General features: G+C 42.5%; 3 protein-coding genes across 5 annotated transcripts in view; 2 read left to right on the top strand and 1 right to left on the bottom strand.

Moving 5' to 3' along the window:
• The window catches only part of MTHFD1 (methylenetetrahydrofolate dehydrogenase, cyclohydrolase and formyltetrahydrofolate synthetase 1), a 60626-nt gene extending 53362 nt beyond the window's left edge, over positions 1 to 7264 (top strand). For both annotated transcript variants that reach the window (XM_005898251.2, XM_070377725.1), the window contains exons 25-28: positions 1347 to 1454; positions 1979 to 2131; positions 5544 to 5637; positions 7018 to 7264. In XM_005898251.2, coding sequence (XP_005898313.2) covers positions 1347 to 1454; positions 1979 to 2131; positions 5544 to 5633 — 351 coding nt within the window. In that variant the 3' untranslated portion in view covers positions 5634 to 5637; positions 7018 to 7264. The remainder of the gene's footprint in view (positions 1 to 1346; positions 1455 to 1978; positions 2132 to 5543; positions 5638 to 7017) is intronic.
• A 4886-nt stretch (positions 7265 to 12150) lies between these two features.
• AKAP5 (A-kinase anchoring protein 5) lies at positions 12151 to 16418 on the top strand. Its single transcript, XM_005898250.3, has 2 exons — positions 12151 to 12246; positions 14853 to 16418. Exon 2 carries the CDS (start codon positions 15111 to 15113, stop codon positions 16398 to 16400), a length of 1290 nt encoding a protein of 429 aa, XP_005898312.1. The 5' UTR covers positions 12151 to 12246; positions 14853 to 15110; the 3' UTR covers positions 16401 to 16418.
• ZBTB25 (zinc finger and BTB domain containing 25) overlaps positions 12261 to 16798 on the bottom strand; it is a 36719-nt gene continuing 32181 nt past the window's right edge. The window contains exon 5 of one of the 2 annotated variants that reach the window (XM_005898249.2): positions 12261 to 13271. In XM_005898249.2, the coding sequence (XP_005898311.2) occupies positions 13199 to 13271 (73 nt within the window). In that variant the 3' untranslated portion in view covers positions 12261 to 13198. The remainder of the gene's footprint in view (positions 13272 to 16798) is intronic. The other variant, XR_011465616.1, reaches the window with a different exon arrangement.

The raw sequence follows: 16798 nt of genomic DNA, 5'->3' as shown, positions 1-16798 counted from the left end.
CAACCAAACGTCTTTGGGGGAAATGCCATACACAGAAATTTGCACACAAATACAGAACATTTATAGACACCTTCTCTAAGCCCGCATCCACGATGCCTGAGTGAGGAACCCCAGTCCTTGGAGGTGAGAAGGAGGCCTGGAAGAAGTGGGATAATGAGGACTTCATAACCCGTTTCTACTTGGAACTTGTATCTGACAGACGGGAAGCTGTCGCATTTTGTCGTATTCAGCATCTGTTGGTCTTAAATCACTCCTCAACGAAAGTACTTTTGCTTCAGGAGTTCTGAATGTGCCTTGGCATTTATAGAGCTCCAGTTATAAGAGGCTATGAAAGTAATCTCTATTGAATCTTTATAAAGCCACAATTGAATAGCTTCACTTTATTCATGTCCATTATACAAAGCCCCCTCATAAATGATCACAGTTTAGTTGAAAAGGAAATACTTGTTTTCGTAGGTAATTCTTTTCGTAATTATTCTTTTCAGAAAGCAAAACTCGCCCAATGTTAGCCTTAGTTGCTAGGGGGCATGGAGTCACATACTGCCTAATTTAAGTGATTTGCTCACCCAGGTTACCTGTGAGAGTGGCTGTCTTTCCCATTTCCTTTGGGCAGTTTCTCCTTGTGCTGTTTGCTCTTGAATTTTAGTGACTTGAGCTGGGCTGCAAGAGTATTTCAGAGGCCAGACGCCACTTCTGAAGGTTTTTGCCCTGGAGGAAGCAGCTCTGGGCTTCCTCATTAGACCTGGAGGTCACTGGTTGGACCCCTGGCCTCTATCCACTACATAAGTGCCATGAAAAACATATCCTTTCCCACCATCCTTGTTGTATGTTGATCGTATAAGTCATTAGATTGTTGTTTAAATATGGGGATGATTTTGTTTTTATAACTATTTCCAAAGTAACAGCAGTTGACAGTCCTTTGTGTTAAAGGGAGCATCTGTACACACTGGGGGTTCTGTGAATGGGTATCAGTTGTCTTAATTCATAAACAGTATCCCAAGTCTGCTTTGATGGGAGACTGATGGTCAGTATTAGAGCATTATTTTTGTTTACGAAGAAACAGTTACTCTTGAGCAATATTGTTTATGATGTACCTAGTAAAATCTTACACATGCACACACACATACAGTAACTTGACACCTGTGGGACAGTTTCGGCTTATAAGATCTGGGACCTTGTAGTAAAAAAACGTTTCTAATCCAGTAAACTTTGAACTATTTGCCCATTCTTGTATATGTATAAACACCTGTGGCCGTTTCAGGGACTCTGACCCGGAATACCACTGTAAGTAAAGGTTCATGTCCTCACAGGTATCTAGTCATGCCCTCCCCTCTCTCTCTCATTAGCTCCCAGTTGAGGACAAAATCAGAATTATTGCGCAGAAGATCTATGGAGCTGACGACATCGAATTGCTCCCTGAAGCCCAACACAAAGCGGAGGTCTACACAAAGCAGGTAGGTGTGTTCTTTCAGCTCTTTTTAAATATCAAGTCTTGGAGGCAGAATGCCCGCGTTGTCCCAGCCCCGCCAGGCACTGCTGTCCTCCTCTGGGCGGCAGCCGTCTCCCCTCTTAAATACTGAGCATGGATTAGGTGGTCCAGTCCCAAGTTCTTTATCTTCCCTGAGGTGGTATGTGAGTGTAGAAAAGTCATGAGGAAACATGAAATGTCTTACTAAAGCACTGAGAGCCTGCCTTGAGTGATATTTTCACTTCTGCTCCAGACTATCATTTTAATCGGTTATATAAATGAAAGTGAAATGTTCATTTGTGGGATATAGTTGTGCGGGCTCCACTCCTTTGCCCAAGAAGGATTTTTTTTTTAATTTATAATGACTAAGCTGGAGGAGAGTGGTGACACAGACATGGACATAAAGGGAGTTGGGTGTTTCAGGTAAACTGCATAAGCACAGTGCCCAGATGTTCTGCGTTGCATTGCCAGCTTTTCACTTCTCCCACTTCTGTTCCCATCTTTGCCCAGGGCTTTGGGAATCTGCCCATCTGCATGGCCAAGACACACTTGTCCTTGTCTCACAACCCAGAGCTAAAAGGTGTGCCCACTGGCTTCGTCCTGCCCATTCGCGACATCCGCGCCAGCGTTGGGGCCGGCTTTCTGTACCCTCTGGTGGGAACGGTGAGTGAGTGCTGCAAGCGGAGAGGACCGCTTGTTCATCAGTGCTTCTTAAATCGATTACTGTAAACATTACATAAATGCCTAATTAGCAGAGTTCATTGCTAAGGAGGAAGCTGGAGTCGGACCCATTACGATAAATTGTCTAGCCGTGGACCATCTTGGTCTCAGTTCAAGGATGATGCCATGACTGCTTGTACTGAATAATAATTGTTTCCCGGTGGCAGTGTGACCTTGTCTGAATCCCGGATGGGCCTAATTCATAGGCTATGTACAGTACTGTTGTATATAATCACAGCTGACTTTTATTGGGCACCTTTTACAGACTAACTTAGTCCTCCCAATAGCCTGTTTGAGGCTCTGCACCTCCTGGGTCTTATCAATAGGCCTGGAGCTTATGCCTGAAATTCAGGGAATTAACCATTCTTGAGTAAAGAATTTGCCCCTTAAAGTGTAAATGAAGCCTATAGATAAGAAAGATAAGGCGGCTTATTTATGCTTTTTTCTTCTTTTTTTAATTAATTTTTTTTATTGAAGGGTAATTGCTTTACAGAATTTTGTTGTTTTCTGTGAAACCTCAACATGAATCAGCCATAGGTATGCATATACCCCCTCCCTTTTGAACCTTCCTCCCATCTCCCTCCCCATCCCACCCTTCTAGGTTGATACAGAGCCCCTGTTTGAGTTTCCTGAGCCATATAGCAAATTTCCACTGGCTATCTATTTTACATATGGTAATGTAAGTTTCCATGTTGCTCTTTGCTTACATCTAACCCTCTCCTCCTCTCTCCCATGTCCTTAAGTCTGTTCTCTGTGTCTGTTTCTCCACTGCTGCCCTGTAAATAAATTCTTCAGAACCATTTTTCTAGATTCTGTATATGTACATTAGAAACAATATTTATCTTTCTCTTTCTGACTCACTTCACTCTGTATAATAGGTTCTAGGTTCATCCACCTCATTAGAACTGACTCAAATGCGTTCCTTTCTATGGCTGATTATTTACGCTTTGAGATGAATTAATTTTCAAATCCTTCCTTGTCTTACAGGTTTCATACATGTTTTAGGAGGAAAATTGCTAATTGGGAAGTAGAGGAGAGGTTACGGGCATGATTTGGACTGACTTTGTTAGTTAGTTTGGACTCTGTCCCAAAGTCTGCATTGATCCTGTGCCCAGGTCTCCCCCACAGATCTGCCCAGTAGCCTATTTGGTTGGCCAGAAAATTCGCTTGAGATGTACAGAAAAACCCAAATGAACTTTTTGGCCAACCAGTATATCTGCAGCTTTTTCTTACCTGAAATAACAGGATTGAAATAGTGAACTAAGCCAGTACACAAATAAAGAAATCAATACATCTCCTTTTGGAGCTTCTTTCAGTTTAGTAAGAAGGCAGTAGGAGGCAATATTACAGTCGGAAGTACAGAAGGTTAAAGCCAAATTCATTTTCAGCTCTGCTGGTTTGGGCCTCAGGATAGTTCAGGTGTCTCAGTGGTAAAGAATCTGCCTGCCAAGCAGGAGACACTGGTTGGATCCCTGGATTGGGAAGATGCCCTGGAGAAGGAAATGGCAACCCACTCCAGTATTCTTGCCTGGGAAATTCCATGGGCAAAGGAGCCTGTCAGGCTAGTCCAAAGGGTCACAAAGAGTCGGACATGACTGAGCGACCAAACAACAACAAGAGGTGTGAGCCCTGCTCCTCGCAGTGCTCTGGGGCAGCGTCACCACGTCACAGTGGTGGCCAGACGGGCCTGCAAGCCAGTGTCCCTCAGCCCCTCCAGAGGCCAGAGGTCTCGCTCTGGTGACAGCATTCATCAATGCTCAGGGTTTGTCAAAATCCCCTTTTAATAAGAACTCTAAACCATTTATCCAGCACCTTGGATATTGTAGAACATACATTGATTCTGGAGAAACTGTCAGCAGCTGGCAGCTGAAGAAGCAGAACAGTGTTGTCACTTCTGATGTGTGCATGCAGAAGGGTGGCTGTGGAGACAAAAGCGAAACTGGAAGTTTTAGGCCTGCAGTTCGGAAAGGAGCACAGCCTGCCCAGCTCCACGGCAGTCTCATCTAGACAAACTCACATTAGAAGCCCGCTTGGACCAACACGTTTCCACACAAATCTAGATGGCTTGATGATGACTGTTCTTCCTGCTTCCTAATTGCTGTTGGGGCCTGAATGAGGCTTAGAGGATTTGAGCGTTTTATGTACTAATTCACGGGGTGGTGGTTTCTTTTTGGAGGTTTTTTTTTAATCTAAGTTCCTATATGTATATATATAATCTTATTTAAAACTGTTTTCTGATTATCAATATGACCAATGTCTAAGGGGAAAAAGTCCTACTTGGAAAAGAATAAAAGTACTGAAAATCCTGCTAATTACTATTTGGGGGAACATCTTCAGAATTTTCTGCCAACTTGCACATGCGTGTCTACATCAGTGGGCACCTGTCCTTTATCTTTATAATGTCATCTTCAGGCTCCCTTTTTCTTCCTCGTCCCCACACTCAGCACTTGCTTCTCTTACAGAATTTGAGACTAGAGACCAACATGAGCTCCATATAGTGTGTTCTCAGGAGTGTTGACTGACACTCAGATGTCAGAATCAGGTTTTCTAAAGTATATGTATTTTGTGTTATGGAAGGTGACTCATCCTTTTCTATGACACTTTTATAGTAAAGTTGTAGAAGTTCCATTTAGTCTCGCCTCCTGTCTGGATCTGATTTGAAACTTGTATGTATGTATTCTTTATAAAGGATGTTGTTCCAGGTTAAAATATACTGAGTTTTCACTGACAAGACTTTACAAATTTATATCTAAGTAGGTATTTGTCAAAGCCAACTCTTCAGAAGAAACAAGTATAAATAAAATCCATAAGCATTGCAAGTTCAGTTTTAGAAAGCCAGATTGGACTAGTAGTAACAGTGATTGTAAAACCATCTAGATTGTGTCCAGCAATGTCATGGCCCAAATTAAAGGATACTGATTGCTAATCTTTTGTTACTGAAACAAATATATAATACCAGTATCATCTCAAGACTCTTTAAAACAAAATTAAATAGCAGACAAGCCTGCACCTCCTTTTGGTGTTTCAGTGTGAGAACCAAGGGGGTGAATAACTGGCTTAGCCTCCCAGCACTTGCCATTGTGGGGCGAAGGTGCAAACTCCCCCTCAGCCTCCTGTTGCAGCTGTCTGTGTGGGAGCCCAGAGGGAAGACTGGCGACTGGTTTGCTGGAGGACTTGAGGGTTTTCTCTTGAGATCAGAACAGAATCAGTGACTTGGTTTTTAATTTGTAACACGAAGAGTACCGCTTTATGGATAACTGTAAAATAATATTGTGTCTTGGGCTTTCTAACTGAAAGGAGCATGAAGGAAAAGACCCGGTTTAGTTTGTTTTTAATGCTATTTCACATCTCCTAGATGAGCACCATGCCTGGACTCCCTACTCGGCCCTGTTTCTATGATATTGATTTGGACCCTGAAACTGAGCAGGTGAATGGGCTCTTCTAAACAGGTAAGTCATTACTGGCAGAAGTTTTGCTTTTTCCTTATGAGGCATATTTATGAATTATCGGATTCCATCTAAAGCTATGAAAATGCAGATTTCATAATTTAAGATTCCTTCCCAGACATCAGTGAGAGGAGAGGCCGTAGTAGTGAGCATTGGCAGTACCCAGTAAGTGAAATATTTATATTTCCTTACATTTTTGGAAGAAGAGCAGGGTTCATCACAAATTAGCAGCATTAAGGGGAGAGGCACCATCTGATGAATTGTGGAGGGACCCCAGTGAAGGTTAGACCTCTTTGGAGCCCCAGGAGACTCTGGGCTTGGAGCTGATGGCACACTGGAGGGCAGGAGCAGCTGAAGGTCTGTATACTCTGAATGGACGGCAGGCAGGAGTGAGTAAATGTCCTAGAAAGTAGATGAGAGAAGGAAGCGGAAGCAGTCCAGGAATTCTTGGGGTCTTAAATGAAGGGCCTCAAAGTACTCCTCACGATGAGTGAGCCACTCCTGGACATACCAGGTGAAATCTCAAAAACATTAAAGATGAAAATCCTAAAAACCCTTCTCCAGAGAAGAAAAAATGGCTGGCCTGTGAAAGAAGTGAGAATTAGACTGAACCCTTGTCTTCCCAGTAGTAAGAGGCTTCTAGACAGTGGAGGAAAGCCCTCCACACTCATGAGGAAAGGTGACTTTCCACCTGTATTTACAGTCCACTAAAACTGTGCAGGTGTTCTCAGACAGGCGCAGGCTTGCTGCTCCCACGTCCCTTCCTCGGAAGGGATTTAGCAGTTTACTCCAGCAAAATGAGGACCAAACCAGGACAAAGGAAGACATGGTTTTCAGAAGATCAAATCTTAATCTGGACTTAATGAAGGGGAGTCCTGAGGACTGCAAGTGACCCAGAGTTACAAGTCCCAGATGCAATAGAAGGAGGGAGGAAAGACTAAAGAGAGCTAAGGGTGTCAAAAGGGTAATTATGCAAAAGAAAGGCTCTCACATTGTCTAAGAAAGTCAGGGTCCAGGTGGAAGCCAACCATGGCTATCATCTAGGCAGCTGTACGGATGGTTGTCACAGAAGCACAGACACCTGTGCTTGGTGCTGGGGAAGCACTGTTCTTCAGGAGGCATGTGTGACGTTGGAAATGTTGTCATGGCCCATGCTTGGTCTGGACTTACACATCCTTGGTCTGGACTTAGACAGTATTCGCACAGCCATAGTGTAAATCCTGTACGTTGTTTTCAGGTCTGTGGACAGAAGTGTTGACGGTGAGGAAGGAGGTCAGTGTTAACAACTTCAGCAGCGGTAGAAGATGATGGTGTGGTGTGGACAGGAAGAGGAGATATTTCAGTGCTTAGAGAAAACTGTTTCTTGTCTCTTTGTCTTTCTAGATTGTCCGTCTTCAAGAAGCTGGTTTGAAAGTCTGGCTGCTGTTTATTCAGGCTTCCTGTCAGGAAGTGTGGGGAAATCAAGAGAAGTCAGTCCCTGCCCCCAAAGGTCTTCTGAAATGAGTAGTGGGAGTTTCCCCAGAAGCCTTTCTTCAGTTTTAATTTGCATCATTGTGTATAAATTAACCTGAATCATGTACACGTCTAATTACCTTACTGAATCCCTGGAATAAAAGTAAATAATTTTTCAGTCTCCGTGTTCAAATAGAAATTGTAGCATTTAACAGTCTGTTGCCTTAGCTCTGCTTTCCCCTGTGATCTGGGAGACCTCTGCCACAACAGAAGCAGCAAGTGCTAGTGTGTACCTTAGGATACGTTGTGTTTAAAGGGGGAACGATGCGTGCGTGCTTGTGTGTTTCTGGGAGGACACATAATAAGGAGACCTCCTTAGAGGGCTGAGGGAGAAATGGAATTTGGAGAACATGCCTTTTTGTCATGTACATATATATATGTGTATAGAGAGAGAGTTGTTGTTTTTTTTTTTTAATGCTTTCTTGGCCTCATTGCCTTGGTCAGTCAGTCAGTCTAGTTTTTGGGGAACTACTTTTTTTTTTTTTTTTTTCTTTTGCTACACTGTGTGCATGTGAAACCTCCCCAACCAGGGATTGAACCCATGCCGTCTGCTCTGGAAGCTTGGAGTCGTAACCACTGGACCACCAGGGAAGCCCAAAATATTGCCTTTTTTTTTTTTTTAACTCTGAGAAAGTATTGCTTATATAGGTTTTTATCCTGAACTTCCTTAGAATTCCCATTGCTATCACAGCTTCAGAACCATTCTTTTTAATGTATATATTATTTATTTATTTATTTATTTGGCTTTGCCAGGTCTTAGATGCAGCATGTGGGATCTGGTTCCCGGACCAGGGATCAAACCTGGGCCCCCTGCATTGGGAGCTCAGAGTCCTAGGCACTGGACCACCAGGGAAGCCCCCAGCATCATTCATTTTTAAAAGTCCTCAGGAAGGATGGTTATACAGTATTAACCGTAGGATGGCTCTTTTGGCTCTGCGAATGATTATTTAGCTTCTACCCTGTGCCTGAGCTCTCTAGCCCTCCCTACAGGATGTTTTTTCCCCCTCAAATGTTTTCCCTTCTCTTTGTTTATCGTCCATCTCTGTTGTGCCATTTTTCCTTCTCTTTCCCCTTTCTCTTCCTGCATTGGGCCCTTCCAGAAGATGTCACATCCACACTGGTGCCAGTGCTGCACAGTTAGCATTGCAGAGCAGTGTTTTTCCTGGTGTCCTTGGTTTTATTATTTTTAATCCCCTAGGTTGTTCATATCAATGTTGTAATACTGTCAGTTTCACAGTCTAAAGAAATGACAGCATAGGCATATGGCAGAGGGGGTCAAAGCACAGAGCCCCAGCTCCATCACGCCTTGCACGCTTCCTGGCGCATCATACACACTCAGTGATGTCAGTTCCTGTTAGAAAGCATCCCTGGGGCCGTCTGCACAGAGTTCACTATTTCCAGTGGGTTTTTTTTTTTAATGTCCTATAAAACCTCATCTGGAATGGGACCTGCTGGGAATTCAGTTTGTAAACAAGAGAGTAAAGCAGTGTATTGTTAGTCTAGGTGACCTGAAGATCATCTTTAAAAATTTAGGCTTTCTCGTATCACCAAAAGCCATGTGGGTTTTGTTTGTCGTATATGTGTTTTAGCTGTGCTGCACAGCTTGTGCGGTCTTAGTTCCCAAACCAGGGATCAAACTCGTGGCCCCTGCAGTGGAACCCACAGAGTCCTAACCACTGGACTTCCAAGGAAGCCCCAGCCATGTGGGCTTAATCTTTAATAATTTCTAGAAATACTGAACACAACTAGTGGGAAGACAAAGATTATAAACAAAGCCCTAATACATAAATGGGCTTCCCTGGTGGCTCAGCTGCAATGTGGGAGAACTGGGTTCGATCCCTGGGTTGGAAAGATCCTCTGGAGAAGGGAATGGCCACCCACTCCAGTATTCTGGCCTAGAGAATGACTGTATAGTCCTTGGGGTCACAAAGAGTCAGACACGACTGAGCAACTCACTTTCAGTACAATAAATAGTTTTTTTACCCAGTATTTGAAGGTCAAGAGAAGGCATAAAGAACAAAAAATAACTGCAGGCTATCTGAAGACCTGAACTCAAGACTTACTGCCAAAAAAAAAAAGTCTTACTGCCAAGCATTAGTGGCCTTGGAATAGTGTGTGTAGCCAGAGAAGGACTAGTGTCTTTCCTTTGGGCCTAGGCATCCTTCAAGATCACTGACCTCCCTGTCCCTGCTCTGACCCTGAGTGGTTAATGGTTTCCCTCCCTATATTTTAATGTTACTGATAAACAGATTGCATCTCCTCCGATCTGCACCTCAGAGGCTTGCTGTGCAATGAAGATGTATATACATTCTCAATTCAAGGAAGAAAATGTTTATGTGCTGTCAAGTAAAGCAGATTGCAGCAGAATTAGTGTCGAGTTTACATTGGCTGGGGCAACCCTGGTGGTGTCCGGAAACAGATCAAACCAGCAGAGAGCTGCAGCCATATTCATTTAATGGTGTACCGGGGAAGGGAAGTGGAGGGCTTATTCCCAGGAGGTCTCATAACATGTAAGAATTATTACCAAGGAGTTATAAACCATTTTTGGTAACTGCAGACCCAGACTGTGGGGTGGATAGGGACTAGAATGGGAGAAATGGTATCATCTGTAGAGATCAGATAAATAAGCGATTTTATTGGCACACTGTATCTGGTGATATTAACAAGATAGGGTAATTTCTCATCAGATTGAAGATATATTTAGAGCCTGTTTCTCATTATATAATAAAAAGCTACTAATGGAATAGCAGACAATGATACGGGTTCACTTACTAACTGTCACTTAAATGAGTTCAAGGATGACAGGTTTCTTTCATGTATGAGGTACTGGATATATTTTTTGAAACTCTGACTTAGCATTGGGTTCTAGTTACATTCTAAAGAAAAACCACAATACAGTATTTTATTTATGATTCTATACTGTGTGTGTCTTGGAGGTTGGAGATGAGTTATATGTAATACACCTTAAAGAAATCTGCCCTTCAAATACAAAATCAATTCACCTCTCACCCCAAACCACTTTTCAGTATTTTTTTTTTAAGAAAAGCACATGGAATAAGATCTATGTCATTAAGATGACCTTTATTGTTTTAATCTGTTGCTTATTTCATTTCCAGTTACTTCCTAATAAGACAGCTATTCCACCCTGTCTTCATCTAGATAAGCTCATCTTATTTTTGCTTGAAATTGCTGCAAACTCCCAAATCTGCTAGATTTAGGAAAATTTGTATCTCAATAATAGCATCTCAGTTAGTTATGAATGACATGGATTTCTTTTGATTTGTTTAAAGTTCAAAACTAACAGCAGGGTCAGTAACCCATCTGAGACATCTTCACATATATTTGCTGAATAAACAAAGAAATTGAACTCTTAATTATAACTACTATAAATTGGTGCTTATAAATGCTTATGGATTTTCCTGTTTTACAGCTTTTGTCTCTAAGATCTTGACAGATTAGATTCAGCTTTACCTTTGTGTGCTAATAGTTCTTTGCTTAATAAGTCTCAGATAAAGCTATAGAATCTTAACAAAAGTAAAATATATTCCTGGAAAAACATCCCCAAATGGGTAACTGAGGTTTACCTATAAAGTATCATGATCCTATAGAAGAAAAAAGGTAAGTACAACTACTTTTCAGAAATTCTTCCCTCCATCTTAATGAGTTCTTCATCTGGGGGTGTGCATGGGAGGGGCCAGAGGAGGAGAGAGGAGCTGAGCATCCTGGAGGACCTCACCTCTGGAGCTCCCAGGAGTGCCCTTGTATGTCATATTAAACCCAAAGCAAGTCACTCACTGCAACACCTTTCATTGGTGTTAATATATAGCACACAATGGATTATGTATTCAAATAAATGCTTATGGTGCTTTTCACTAAAGTTTAAGAATCTGTAAATAAAGACTCAAAATGTGTCAAAATACACAACAGCTAAACTGAATCTACCCTCCAGTCAGGCAGGAGAGTAGATAATGCCAGTACCCTTGCTCTGATCAGGACTGGAGTTGTGAGGAACAGGGCTCCAGTTCTCCACCCTCCACTTAACTGAGAGGGACAAGGTTAAGCAGACACCTAGGAACATACTGAAGGGAAACACGGGTAACTTGTAAGCCACTTAATCTTGGAAATCTATACAAGGTATAAAGGATGGGTGAAGCCGGGTTCCTGCGTTCTGAACTGCGTTCAGCACACAGATTGGATCATTTCTACCCGCCTTCTAAGCACTGACTTCCCTGGTGGCTCAGACGGTAAAGCGTCTGTCTACAATGCAGGAGACCTGGGTTTAATCCCTGGGTCAGGAAGTTCCCTGCAGAAGGAAAAGGCAACTCACTCCAATACTCTTGCCTAGAAAATCCCATGGACGGAGGAGCCTGGTGTCCATGGGGTCGCAAAGAGTCAGACACGACTGAGCGACTTCACATCACATCTAGACACTTAGGGAGAGAAGAGCCTACTATGTCTTGAGGTTCTGAAACCCTTTGGCCGTGAACCTTGATATCCAAAACTTTCCCAGGAGTGGGTTTGGGTGTAATGAGGTTTTTGTTTTGTTTTGTTTTTCTCTCTCTTTCTCTCTCAATTCACATGTCATTTTCTCTCCAAACAAGGTTCACTGCAAAGTTTTGAATCCTACTTTTAAAATGTGCTGTATGCTGTGACTTAAATATTCAGTGCGGGGATTTATAATGGGATGCGTGTCATTCAAAATTGGATTTAACTACTTTGCTCTGAGAAAAAAATAGAGGAGGCTTTTGACCCGGGTCCCTTCCCCATCTGCCGGCTCGCTCTCGTTGGCCCCAGTGAGGTCGCGCGGCGGGGATTGCCGCCAGGCTGGAAGCGCGACGGTCGGCGTCTCAGCGGCCGGGCGAGCTGCTAGATGGAGAGACCTCTGGATCTGCTACCCTCACCGCCCCACCGCCCCCAGCCCGGCCCCGCCCCGCGCCCGCCCCCTCCGCGCGCATTGGTGCCGCCGCCTGTCGGTCCCCGCGCTCTGGGGAGGGGGCGCCGCGGGGCTGCGGTCCCTCTGCAGAGGGCTGCTGGCTCCCGGTGCGACCGTGGCTTCCGCGTGCCCCGGCGTCCAGCTCTGCGTCGGCCAGGGACCCCGCGGTAAGTGAGGAAGGCGAGGAGGTTGCGGGGCAGAGGGTGCGGGCAGGTGTCCGGTCCGCTGATCGCCTGTGCGGCAGAGTAGGCGGGAGGTGCCCGCTGGACCACCCAAGGCGGCCAGGGTGAGAATCAGGAAGGTCATTTGTCCGCAGACATCTCCAGCCAGAGCGACCCTCATTGGCTCTATCCGCCCACCTCTTCGTGTTACATCTCCTCCTAGGAGCAGGTGTTGCTGATAGCTTTTCATTCCTTGCCCTTTTGGGGGGAAATATGGTGTGGGGATCCTGGCCATTATCATTGTGCAGAGAACTTGAAGCTGGGTTACCTGTTCCACGCCCCAGCATTTTCCTTTTTGAGTACTTTCTCCTGCGCTCTGGCTCCTGCCAAAGGCACAATCTAGGCGAAGGAGAGACGCCTTCCTCCAGGAGGAAGCTTCGCTGTCAGCACCGGGAGATGGGAGAGACTCACTACTTTCCCCAGAGAGCGGCTGCTTCTCTGCTCACGGGAATATGGGGAGGGGTATTTTCTGTGGCAGTAAACTTGCGGTTCTATCAGGAAATTATAACAGGGACTTTAAGATTGCCGAGGCGATAAAACCATCTGCGCAGGTTAAGGACGAATCAGTTGCAGCTTAGTGTTATGCAAAGTTTTAGTGTCGCTGCCCTGCACCTTCCCCATTTCAGTTAGGTTTTATTTGGATATTTGTTGTATTTCTTCATCTGATATACATTCAAGTGAGCTTCTCAAGCAGTTGTCTTTGGGCAATCTAGGATAATTTCAAATGATACATTTCTAAACATGGTCTAATTTCGATATTTCTATTGGCTCTACATCCTCTGGTTAATAAAAACTCTCAGGCGCTGAGAATTCACAAGAAGGGAGGGGATTTAAAGAGCTATAATCAGCTGTGGTTCTTGTGTTTGGAAGCATATGAGGAGGGACATTGTAAAAATGTTCATATTTTAGTTTCGTCATTGTTGTAGGATGACTGTCTTTCTGTCAGAGGAATGGAGTATATAAGACTCAACCTAAAAAAAAAAAAAAAGACTCAACCTAAGAGGATATTTACTTAGATGATGAACTGATTTTCAGAGTTCCAGTTCCTTCTATGGTTCATGGAATCAAGGGCTACCCAAATAAACCTTCAACAGTGAAGGATTTACATTAAAAAACAAACAAAAAACAGTACAAAGAAAGAGTCCCTTTGCTTATTTTAGGACATCCATCTAAAATTCATAGGATTTTTGTTAGGTGACCACCTCACATCTCTGTTCATTGGTACCCTCATACCACTCTGTGGATTGATTTTAAAATATACCTTTATATTTATGTCACTAATTAGTTTGCAAATTGCATATCTTATCAACTTATTTTTGGCTTTCAGATTAGTTCCAGAGCCAAGATAATAAAATACAAAGAATTTCAAAAGCTTGATTTTAAAATAGCAAGAACTCATTCTGAGTCTTGGTTCAGTTATGAGTCGATGGGTTACATTATGGTTACATGACCATTAAGCAGTTTTAAAATTTTTTGACTAGTGAGTCTAGTGCAGATTAGGATCTCCAAACAATTCATTTTTCTGATGAAACTCTTAAAGCCCAGTTTCAGAGGACAAGCTTTGAAAACAGGCAATCTTGGGTTGAATCTGAGCTCTGTTATCAACTAGCCGTATAATCTAGAGCAAGTTACTTAACCTATCTAGGCCTAGATTTCTTCATCTGTAGATGGTGATAGCACCACCTCCTCTAATGTGGGAGGATTAGAGATGTATATAAAAGTGCTTAGCACTTCCTAATACATAGGAATTGCTCAATAAATGTCAACTGTTTTATCATCATTCACTCTGACCTTCAACTATGTGCTCATTATAGAAAATGTTTGAACAGCAGATACTTAGAAAAAAATGTTAAAATTATACAAACAAATTTACAAGTAGAGAATGACAGTAATGTTAAATTTCCCACGAGCATGTATGAAAAGTAGCACCTCCTTCATGGAACATACATTTTTAGAACAGAAACCTTATGGTATACTGGAAAGAACATTAGAGAGTCAAAGTCTTCAGTTCTAACTCTGGCTCTGACTTCATCTAACTGAGACCTTCAACAGGCCAGCTGCCCACACTGGAGTTCAGTTTTTTCACCTGGCTTGACTTGAATAATCTCAAATAATCTCTAAGATCTTTGCAACTTCAGAACTCTTTATTGCATGTAATAAAAAACTACATTAGCTTGCTTATCACCCTGCTCTTCATTGTTTTTTATTGTTTTTGGTGGTGATGGTGATTTTTGTTTCTTAATTTGCAATTCAGAGAATTACATAAACAATTCATAGAAACAGCACAACTCCAGAACTGATAAAATAACAGATCTACAGAGTAATCCAAAATGAAGTTTTAACAACAACAACAAAAAAAAGAGTAAAATAAATTCACAATGAAGTCTTTTGGATAGGGCAAAAATAAACCCCAACTTTTATTCTCCAGTCATTTCAGTAAATTAGTATGTGGGAAATATGCCAGGTAGAATCATATGCATTCAACTGAAATAGTCTCTATAGAAAACAATAGACTGATGGTGAAATAAAATATCCCTCTTTTCTCTTATCAGGTTGCTCCTTAAATAAAACAAAAATCTATCCAGTAAAAGGGCTTTCATGAAGAAATTAGCGAAATTACAACAGAGAATGTAGGCATTTGTATAACTGGAGAAACCACCTAAAATGACCATATGGAGTAAGACGAAAGGAATGATTACATCTGGAAGAAATTTTACTCGGTGTGATATTTTTGCCCACTTTTTTGTCATAATAGACTGCTAAGGAAGAGACGATATAGTTTTCTAGAGGAAGAAAAGTGTAATGTGAAAATGGAGATCACAGTTTCTGAAATACAAGTAGAAAGCAAGGATGAGACGAGATCAGCAGAAGTTAGACCTCAGGATGAGAGGCAGGAGGAAAAAGCATCGATGCTCTGCTTCAAGAGAAGAAAAAAAGCAGCCAAAGCAATGAAGCCCAAAGCCAGCTCTAAAGCTGCTGATGCAGCAAAGAAGTGTCCTCCAGAAGCACGACGAGCTTCTGATCAGCCACAGCGCCCTGGCGGGGCCTGGGACTCAATCAAACGCCTTGTAACACGCAGGAAAAGGTCAGAGTCTTCAAAGCAGCAAAAGCCCTTTAAGGCTAAACTGCAATCTGAAATCAATGCTGAGGATGCTAATCCTTCTAAGAAAAAGGCAAAATCCAGACTCAAGATTCCCTGCATAAAATTCTCAAAAGGAGAGAAAAGAAGTAATCACTCCAAAATCATAGAAGACTCAGACCGCAGTGTCAAAGTCCAAGAGGCTGAAAATCTGGTTACAAAAACTCAGACCCAATCAGATGACCAGGCAACAAAGAGCAAGTCGCCCCAGGATGTAAGGGAAGATGTCTCACAGAAAGGGGACGATGAGGTCTGTGAATCAAATGTGAACAACAGCATAACTTCTCCTGGAGAGAAAGTGATTTCAGTAGAACTTGAGTTAGATATGGGTCATTCTGCTATTCAAACAGGAACTCTAATCCTTGAAAAAGATACTGAAATGCTTGAGGAAAAACAAAGCATTCAACCTCAGCACGTGAGCCCATTGGAAGCTTCGGACACAGAACAGGAGCTCCCAGTGGGTTCTGAAGTTCCTCCCTCATCTGCAGTCCCAGATCAACAAATTCTGGAAGAAGCCAGAAATGGTGTCCTAGAAAGTGGACCAGATTGGAAGGAGCATGAAAGTAGAGAGATTGTTGTTGAGGAGAGTAAGCCAAAAGATACTGAATTGAGCCAGGAATTGGATTTTCAAGAAAATGAGATCACTGCAGAAAAACCCAAACCAGAAGAAAGCAAAAGAATGGAGCCAATTGCTATTATTATCACAGACACTGAAATCAGTGAATTTGATGTTAAGAAATCTAAAAATGTCCCTAAGCCATTCTTAATTTCAATTGAAAATGAGCAAGTAGGGGTTTTTGCTAATGACAGTGGTTTTGAGGGTAGAACTTCGGAACAATATGAAACACTCTTAATAGAAACAGCTTCTTCTCTTGTCAAGAATGCTATCCAGTTGTCTATAGAACAGCTTGTTAATGAAATGGCCTCTGATGATAATACAATAAACAATCGTCTACAGTGACGATCATGGGAGGGAAAAACAAAAGCTTAATAGTTAATTATTTTACATATTCGTGGCATTTCTTTTTTCAGCAACAAATGAGAGATTTAGCATCTGGAATTTAACCCAACACAATTCCAACCTAGAAGTCAAGTGCTAAAGAATGAATCAAGTTATAAAACCCTCCCTACCACTGAAATGCAGCCATTTCTGGATTGGAGGAAGTCAGTACAAATTGCAATGAAAAGTGACATCAGGGGAGTTGCTAAAATGGTTTCTGGAGATTAGAGTGCTTGGGAGAAGATACATTTAATGAATACTTGCAGTATGCCATAAGCTCTTTCATGTCCTCTGATGTCACAAAGCCTGGTTTCCTTTTGATAGTTCAACACTGTGTATAGGTTAATATCGCATTCTGT

This window comes from Bos mutus, chromosome 10 (assembly GCF_027580195.1).
Source record: "Bos mutus isolate GX-2022 chromosome 10, NWIPB_WYAK_1.1, whole genome shotgun sequence".
Taxonomy (NCBI): domain Eukaryota; kingdom Metazoa; phylum Chordata; class Mammalia; order Artiodactyla; family Bovidae; genus Bos; species Bos mutus.
The sequence above is the reverse complement of the archived record's forward strand: the minus strand, read 5'-3'. Positions and strand labels throughout refer to the sequence as shown.

What these genes read in the sequence shown, in the direction of transcription:
- AKAP5 (XM_005898250.3), top strand. Translation starts at nt 15,111, where the DNA reads ATGGAGATCACAGTTTCTGAAATACAAGTAGAAAGCAAGGATGAGACG.